Source organism: Rhincodon typus, chromosome 10, assembly GCF_021869965.1.
Source record: "Rhincodon typus isolate 14 chromosome 10, sRhiTyp1.1, whole genome shotgun sequence".
NCBI lineage: Eukaryota > Metazoa > Chordata > Chondrichthyes > Orectolobiformes > Rhincodontidae > Rhincodon > Rhincodon typus.
In genome coordinates, this window is record NC_063341.1 from 53,676,385 (window position 1) to 53,686,122 (window position 9,738).

Genomic DNA, 9,738 nt, shown 5'->3' on the forward strand with positions numbered 1-9,738 from the left:
CTCCAGCATCTGCAGTTCCTACTATCTCTAAGGCACTAATTAGACCACAGCTGGAATACAGTGAACAGTTTTTGGGACTTTTATCTAAGGATAGATATACTGGCTTTGGACACTGTCCAGAGAAGGTTCACTAGGCTGATCCTGAGTATGGAGGGGCTGTCATTTGAGGAAATTGGGTCTATACTCATTGGAGTTTAGAAGAATGAGAGGTGACATTATTGGAATATACAAGATTATTAAGGGACTTGATGAAGTAGATGCAGAGAGGTGGTTTCTCCCTTTGGGACAGTCTAGGATCAGAGGGCATAATATCAGAGTAGAGGGTCACCCACTTAAGAGAGAGATGAGATGGAACTTCATCTCTCAGAAGGTAAGAAATCTGTGGAATTCTTTACTGCAGAGGCTGGATTGTTAAACATATTCAAGGTTGACAGATTAAAGGCAGATTTTTAATCAGCAAGGGAATGAAGGGCCATGGGAAAAGACAGGAAAGTGGAGTTAACGGTTTTTTTTTATTCATTGATGGAATGAGGACATCACTGGTGAGGCCAGCATTTATTGCTCATCCCTAATTGCCCAGATGGCAGTTTAAAAGTCAACCACATTGCTGTGGGTCTAGAGTCATATGTAGGCCAGACCAGGTAAGAATGGCAGTTTCCTTCCCTAAAGGGCATCAGTGAATGACATGGATTTTTCCAACAATCGACAATGGGTCATGGTCATCATTAGACTCTTAATAACAATTTTTTTTTAATTGAATTCAAATTCCACCATCTGCCATGGCAGGATTATGTGCCCAGGTCTCCAGGACATCACCTAGGTTTCTAGATTAATAGTCTAGAGATAATACCACTAGGCCATCACCTCCCTTATCACCACTTTATCAGCTCGGCCATAATCTCACTGAATCGTGAAGTAGATTCAGTGAGCCAAATGGCTTACTTCTGTTCCAATGTCTTATGATTTTACAGTCTTATGGACTTGTCAGCCCAGAGGTACACCAATTTGCACAATACCACATCTCTTATGATTGAATTTATGCTAAGTTCCTCTCACCTTTCCAGCTCCTGTTTACACCTATTACTGAAATGCCATATTAGTGAAGAACCAAGCAACACATTTGTTCATTTTATTCACCATTTCCTTATTGTCTACTGTTAGCATGTCATTCACTAAAGTGAATCCACTTTATTTACATAGACGAGAAAGAGGGACTTATCTGTCCTTTCTTTGTTTGTCCTATCTTTGTACAGGAGGCTTAGAAGTGGCTAAAATAATAAAAGGTGAAATAGTTTAGAAAAGTAAAGGTATTTCTTGGTTACATAGGCAAGTCAATGATACAGTGTATACAGCATGCATTTCTCTCAGTGTAAGCCAAGGAAAGTCTACACTGTAACGTACAAAATTTTGCTTGTAGATCACTGAAGTAAGTTTTTTTTTATTAGTGTCTTCCTTTACTGAGTTGTTCAAATTGTTTCTAATAGTTTATTACAGGAAATATGCACGTCAGTGCTGCTCTAGGCCCCAGGAAAGGGCGTGGGTATAAATGGAATTCCAAATGGGAGCTGAGCTAAGATAAGGAAGGTTTTACTGAATGTGCTATTATTATCAGGCTCCTTATCATACTGTTATTAAGTTGAACTCACACAAAAGATTTGACATATTCATTAAAGTTGCTAAACAATACATTTTATACAAATTGAATCATTGTGTGCAGACTCAACCAGACCTAGTGGAAACATCATTTTGTTTTCCTCCCTGCCCTGACTACTATTCCCACCCCCTCCATCACCCAAAAGAAAAACAACCAGTTAAGTATATATAGAGGCTAAAAATTACTGTTGTACTCTTATTTACCCTCTAAAAGACATTAATTGATGCACAACTGCTATGTGAAATACTTAAAACCAGTGACCTAGGTGTGGAAATACCATTCAGCGGTTTATTTTTTTCCAGTGTGTTTTATTTTGTTGGCTAAATCACAAGTATAAATATAAATGACCAGTTGATGTAATGTGGCTTTGTTGCTGCCACTGCGTCATTTCTTTAATTGATTTCAGAATGACTATCAGCGGCAATAGTAAAATTGAAGTCAATGGGATTCAATAGGAGAACTCCCCAGTTGTGAAGTCACTCCTAAGTGTGAAAGGCAATCATCACATTCCCAGGACAATGCTGCAGGAGTCCTTCAGGATAGCAACCTCAATCCATTTACCTTCAGTTCCTTTCCTCATATGGTCAGGAGTGGAGCTGTTTACAGGCAGTGCCCAGCCCCATTCACTTTCTAATAATGAAGCTCTCTCTGCTGGATTACAACAGAACATGGAAAGCATTCAGGCTTAGGCTGACAAGTGGCAGGTACCATTTGTGGTCACTAATAAGGATAATCTCAAAAATCCAGCCATCTCCCTTTCATTTTCAATGACATCATCAATGTACAATCATTATACAGGGATCGCTATTAATCAGAAGATGAATTAGATTGGCCAAAAGAGAGTTGTGGTGGGGGAGGGGGGTGGTGAGGGGGCAAATCCTGAGGCATGGAAAGAAGCAAACAGGCCAGGACCTGGAATATTGAAGCACAAGCGCAGAGAAGTGAAACATACACAACCAGGAACTGAAGCACAGTAGGGTTTGATGAGTGTAGCGTTGGCATGGAATGGACCTGCTGCCCAATCAGATGGTTGCTGCACATCAAAACTATGGCATACTTGGAGGAGCACCAGATGCATAGATACAAACTTTCTCATGATGTAAAATTGTGACAACATAATTCTCTTCTCGAGGCAATTCCCATTGCTTTTTGATCTACATGTATTCTGTTATAGAGTTGTAGAGTGAAAAGTATCATTTTAATTATTTTTAAAAGAAACTGTAGTAATCAAGAAATGATTGTAATGATAGAAACAGTTGGTATGAGTGAGGACAGTTTAAGTGGCTAACATCTGATGTACAGATGTATGCCCCATGAAACGGGACAATGACTAACATTATTCACTTCTTCTATCGGCTATTGATAGGTCAGTCAACCTATGAATGAAATAAGTTAATTTGAATTAATAAACATTGAAATAAAAAAAACTGTAACACGTAAATTTTTATTATTGTACTGCTCTGCAAGGAAGGGTGGGAAAAGACAAGAAAGACTTGCATTCATGTTGCACCTTATCACATTTGCCAAGGTTCCTTCAACTGTACCTCCCAAATATGCAAAGTCTACCACTTGAAAGGACAAGGGCAGCAGGTCCATGAAACACCAGCATCTGCAAGTTCCCTTCAAATCGCACACTATCCTGACATGGAAGTGGTAGAAGTATACGTGGAGCTATTTTACCAATCCTTCATTCTCATTGTATCAAAATCCTCCCTAACAGCACTGTCGATGTAACTACAGGGACTGCAGTGATTCAAGAACTGCAAGTAATTCACCTTCTCTCAGGCGAATAGAGATGGACAATAATGCTGCCTTTTCCAAAAATGCCCACAACTGATGAATGATGTTTTAGAAATCCCTCATAAGTATCCCAAACGATTTCAGACACTGTGAGGAAGGCAGTGGAACGCTCTCAGTTTAGAACATTCTAAGCTGTTGGCAACAAGATGATGATGTAAGAGGAGAGATAGTGCTAGAAATATATTTGCTGTGCTTTCTAATAGTTGGTTGCAGTTAATGTGGAAGATTGTGCATACCTTTAAATTAAAATTATATTTTTGGAATTTTCCTTTCCCTCATCATTGCCCAGTGTCATGTAACATTTCCCAGCTAAGAGAATGGAAATCTGGTGGCTGGTAATGATAGGTAGGGAGGAGGAGAGAAGCTGGTGATCATAAGGCAGTTAAAATGGGATAGGGAACTTACCCACATTTTCCCCACTCCAAACTAGCTGCCTGAAATTTGAGATCATAGCTGGCAAGTGAAATAACTCCACGAGGGTATCCCGTAACTAAGTCACCCTTTATTTACACATAAACAGTCCTTGACTATAACTCTGCCTCATATACAGTCAGGCACCAGAGTGTCAGTATCGCTGATGCTCAATCTTTTTATGCCAGCCAGAGCTCCCTGATTGGACCAGATTAACAGCCCCAGTCAGTGAACTCATATTCTGTGAGGTCCAGCTAGCTGACCCCATTACAATCACTACACCAAGGACCTTCACTGCAAGCCCTATGCAACTCCTACAATGTCACTGGGTCATATTCTGTTATTTGAACCTTAGGCCTAAGCAAGGGAGCCATGGTGGCCAACCCTTCTGGGAATGGGGTTTAGGGGCCAGAGCACGATAAGGTAGACTCTTCAATACCTTTACATTTTAATAAAAACTTTATTAACCTAACAAGTGTATTTAAACTAGTTCTTGAAGAAATCAACAGACAGTATGCCACTCATGCTTGGGTTTTCTTTTATACTGTGATACTCCTGTCATTTAACCATGTTCTGATCTGTTCTTCCTAGGTCCAAGGCTGTGGAAATTACTTCAGCAGTGGATTCTGCTACAAGCAGTTTTTTGGGGTCCAGAGGCTGCAGATGGCGTCTGCCTGTGTGATGACAATGTTAATTTCAGGACTTTTAAAGTTAGCCAGGTGAGAGAAGAATGTTGCTTAAACTTCACTGGTTCTTACATTGGCAGCCTCCAATGGGATGTCTTCACAAATTTGTCAGGAATCAAGGTCCTGGACCTCTCAAATTGTAACATTTCTGACATTCACAAAGTGGATGAAAACCCAAGTTCTCTGGAGACTCTATACCTCGATCACAATCAGTTAGAACAGTTACCTTCTAATTTCATCATAAATGCACCCAGTTTAAAGATTCTTCACCTGGAGAAAAACCATCTTCAACAGTTACCAGAGAACATTTTAAAGGCTTCAGACCAGATTCAGGAGCTGTACCTAGATTCCAACAATTTAAAATCTATACCTTCAAGTGTCTTTAAACCAAGCCTCATGATATTGTCTGTTTTCAATAACACCTTGGAGTGCACATGTGCCTTATATGATGGCTTGGCAAATTATATTACTAAAAATCTAAGCATCAGTGGATCAGAAAATATGATTATGTGCTACACACTGACGCACCCTCAAGGTCTGAATATCATAGACATTCATCGCTCAGATATCTGCCGTTCCTATGGTCTCACGGCTCTCTTTATTTGCCTGCCATTGCTTGCAATTCTTGCAGTGGTGTTATGTTGCTACTGCTGGAAAAGTAGAAGGTCTGATTTTAAAGCCATGAGACAAGACAGTCAAATTTGCACCATCGAGAAATCTAGCTTTTCAAATGTAGGAGATCATCATTATATAACTTGCAGGACTCCAGAGACAACTCCCATTCCCACAGGATATGAAAACAGCATTCTCGCCAGAAACCAGCTTATGTTACGTCCTTCAACAGCATTGCTGGGAAGTAATCGTGACTTGTATGAAGAAGTGGAAATTAAGCCAAGTGTTTCTGTTGACTCAGTCACATGTGTTAATGTATCCAATAATAAAGTGGAAGAAGAAGATGCAGTTGAGGAAGTCCATGCTGAGCCAGTGCTGGTGAACGTCACAGAGGAGTTACAAGAGTCAGATCATCAAAGGATCTACATGAATAAGTCAGCAAATTACTACAATCTAGTTCCTGATATTGAATTAGATGATTCTGATCATGGTGAATATGAAAATATCGATTTGTCCTAAGTGACGTGGGATAATTTGTATAGGAGACTTCACGAAAGCCAGAGTCAAACATTTGACAGTATGCAAGACTGCCTTGGGCTGATGAAGATGGACTGTATTTTAGCACATTTATGTGAAGATTAAAAACAGAATAATTGATGTGGGAGAGACACATTACTGAGGTTAAAATATAGGCTTACCATTGGGATAATGCCAATAACATTATAACTGCTCGTTAATATACGGGATATCAAAGTAGTGTTTTCACCTAGGTCCAAGATGTAGTTCAAGTTTAAAGTTGCCATTCTATCAAATGAGAAGCAAAGTTCTGGCAAATAAATATAGAAAGAAGTCAGGGAGTCAAAAGGGAGAGAAAAGATCCAAAAAGGTGTATGTTCTAATATTTTCCTGATAACTTTGAATGTTTTTCAAATATAATCCAATTGGAAGTATGGACTGTCTTTATGACAGGCACCAATAGTTCAGTCTAGGAATTTGAATCTATTTTACCCTAACCCACCTGGCAGAAACTGAGTGGGTTTGGGATGAATGCTAAGTTTATGGCCAATCTGATTGAAATTAAGGAGGGCAAAATTAGACCAGGCATATTTGAATTCACCCATAACTCAAGTTAAGATTAAGATAGAGCGTCACCAGTTTGATCAGAATTCTATATTTTGTTTATAGTGGCTCATTGTTAAATTCAAACAGCCAGTACAGGACAGAAAAGACTTGTCTTCTAATCGTGTCATCATTTCTTATCTCTTTGACAATCTTACTTGCAATATTTTCTGACAGGCATAACTGTCTGTTCAGCTGGTTCAACAAGATGTTTGGAATGAACCTCCAGCCTGTCCTCAGGTATATGTCAAGCAAGTTTCATGAATATATGTTGTAATGACAGAACATTAATATTCAGTGCTTGGATAAAGTACTGAATATTAATGTCCTGTCATTACCAAAGTCATATTGGACAGAATATTGTTTGAAACTAAAGAAATTGTGTCCATCAGACCTTCTGCCATGCCACCCTATCACTATCAAAATGACAGGTAGACATTCTACGTTCACAATTATAGCAGGGAAGCAGGGCCACATACCAGTTTTCACCCAAGCCGCCAGCACCCCCAGGGATACTATGACAAGTTGTTGGCAGTCCTTAAGGTTGTGATAGAAACTCCCTTTGGAAGGACAAAGCCCAGTAGTGGGTCACCCCTCAGTTACCAAAGCCTTACATTTGTTAGGTAAGTTGCCCTCTTACCTTCAGAATCCTGTGCCCCTTTCAGATGGGCTGTGCTTCTTTACGTACTGCAGCATAGCCTCACCGGACAAGGCTAGTGCAAAACATTTCACATTAAATAAAAGGAAAGTGCTGCAGATGCTGGAGATCTGAAATAAAAAGAGAAAGCACTGGAGAAACTCAACAGGTCTGGCAACGTCTGCAGGGAGAGGAAGTGAGTTAAAATTTCCAGACAATACGATTCATGGATCAGTTGGGATGCGGCCCTGAAAACATGCAACCTAGTGAGAACATTTGGTTGAGAGATTGCCTTCATAATGAGTGAGCCTCTACCTCTACATACCAAACAATCCCAAACCACAATATTCGGCTAGGGTCATGGTAAGGTGACTGCCATGTGAATTTCCTCCTTAACCCTGTTGGGGTTGTAAAAAGGCTTGAAAATTGGCAAAATTTTCAACTATGGAACAAACTGAGCTTTATCCTGCCTTCAACTAATACCCCTAGACTTTCCTATGGCATTGTTAGAATTGCCACAGGTAGAACTCTTCCAGTTGTTTATTCCTCCTACGCCAGGGTAAAAGGCAATTGTAGCCTTTCTACCCCTTCCTATTGGCATCGGCACTCAAATCACTTGCCTCTATTCATCATTTGATGCATTCACAAAATTGGTAATTGATACCCTTAGGAATGTGCTTTAAATATACCAAAACTGGTGACACATTAACAGTGTTCAGGCGCCAACAATTGCACTCTAGAATGGTGTTGTGGGAAGGTGAATAATCACCACCGCGTAGCAATTGGTTCAAGCAGTAGTCGAAAAGGAGTTGTATTGTGACCTAGGAGCACTGAATTCCTTGTATTCACATGTAGCGCTATTACTTTTGAATAGTGTGACATTCGATGCTTTCATAAACATAACATTTTATATGTTTTATATAATATTATACTATTGTTAACATTAATGATACTTTACTGTATTTGTGTAGTGAAACACAATGCATAAGTTGGGATTTTCTGCTTCTTTTGTATGTGTGGGGGAATTTGAGAAGTCAGAACAGTTGATCATAATCAAGCGTCCAGTCACAAAGTCAAAACTAAGATCCCACAGCTTCCAGATCCAACAATTTTATGAAGACAAAATGTGATACCGTATTGATAACTTAAATACCTTCAATTTACTCAGTAATTGAGTACTAACACTTGAATCATTTCAGAAGTTAGAAAAGATGTAAACCACTATACATTTAACTTGGACTGGATTCTTGTATGTGTTGTTTTTTTCACAATTAAGAAGAACTATGAACTAGAATGGAGGGACACAGGTTTTAGCATGAGCAATCAAGTCCCTACTGTCTGCCTTTTGATGTGTTCTCTTGCAATAGGTGTTCATTGTATTAAGTCTGACATGATAGCATTGATGTGACTACTATTTTGGTGTGTTGGACTAGGACTGCATAACTGCCCAAAATGAAAGAAAGACTGCATTATTACCACTTAAAAGAACACTCATCCCTTACAATGTTAGTTTCATGGTTGGTTAGATTAATATCTATAATCTGTGACCTTAATTAGCCTATCTTTTTCTTTATTTACAAAACCATTACTGGACAGAAACTTTTCTATTTGCTATGTTACATATTTTTCATATCTGTTTTCAGCATAACAAATGTTTTTTAATGCAATTTATGTTCATAAACTCATCTATATGTTGCAGAGAGATATTGTTTCCTGGAAATCTGACATGATATTCTACCCAGAAAGTATATGCCCTTGCTTTTGAACATTACTTAAATATTTCAATTTTAATCCATGCTCTTGATAACTTGCATAGGAAATAGGAGCTGGAGTAAGCTGTTTGGCTTCTCAAGCCTACTCTGTCATTCAACTCAATCCTGGATGAACTCATACTTCAATGCTACTTTTCCACAGAAGCCTATACTCTTTGATATTTATAACATCTGGAAATCTATTGATTTCTATCTTGGGTATACTTGAAAGCTGGACTTCCTCAGCCGTCTGGGGTAGAGAATTTCAAAGATCCATTATCTTCTGAGTGATGAACTTCGCTTTCATTTTAGTCCTAAATGACCTATTCTTCATTCTGAGACTGTGTGTCCTCTGGTTCGAGACACCTCAGCAAGGCGAAACATCGTTCCTGCATCTACCCATTCGCACCCTTGTAATTTTACAAGAATTTTGTAAGTTTCAATGAGATCACCTCCCATTCTTCAAAACTCTTGAGAATATAGGCCCTCTCTGCTGTACATCTCCTTATAAAATAATCCGGTCACACCAGGAATCAGTCTGGTTAACCTTTGTTGCACTCCATTTGTGGTAAATATATATTTTCTTGGGGAAGGAGACCAAAACTGTACATAATAGACCAGGTGTGGTCTCAACAATGGTCTGTACAATTGTAGCTAGACTGCTTTACTCCTGTACTCTCATCCTGATGCAATAAAGTTCAACATTACTATTTAACTTCCCAATTGCTTGATGTTTGTCAATACTGGCTTAATTTGTAAACAAGTGTGTCACTCATTAACGCCTCAACACAGGGGAAAGAAGATAAATACAGAATTATTTAATATGGTAGTGACACAGAATATAATTTGCTTATCAGGATATGGTATTTGCTGAAGAATGTTAGAGATGTGGATTATTGAGGGTGCACTCGTGTTGGCCAATTTGAAACTGATGTGAACAGTAACGGAGACATTAAGATGAACTCCACCTAAGATCTATTAATATTTTGAAGACCAAAAATCTCTTGAGGAATCGATATCTCACTGCACCGAAGCATTGGCACTGTGTGAAAGTAGCCCTTCATGACT

General features: G+C 39.0%; 1 protein-coding gene across 1 annotated transcript in view; it reads left to right on the forward strand.

Annotated features, from left to right (window-relative positions):
- Positions 1-9,385, forward strand: part of si:ch211-106k21.5 (amphoterin-induced protein 1) — an 11,939-nt gene extending 2,554 nt beyond the window's left edge. The window contains exon 2 of the mRNA XM_020512794.2: positions 4,457-9,385. Within this exon, the coding sequence (XP_020368383.1) occupies positions 4,457-5,682 (1,226 nt within the window). The 3' untranslated portion in view covers positions 5,683-9,385. The remainder of the gene's footprint in view (positions 1-4,456) is intronic.
- The last annotated feature ends 353 nt before the right edge of the window (positions 9,386-9,738 follow it).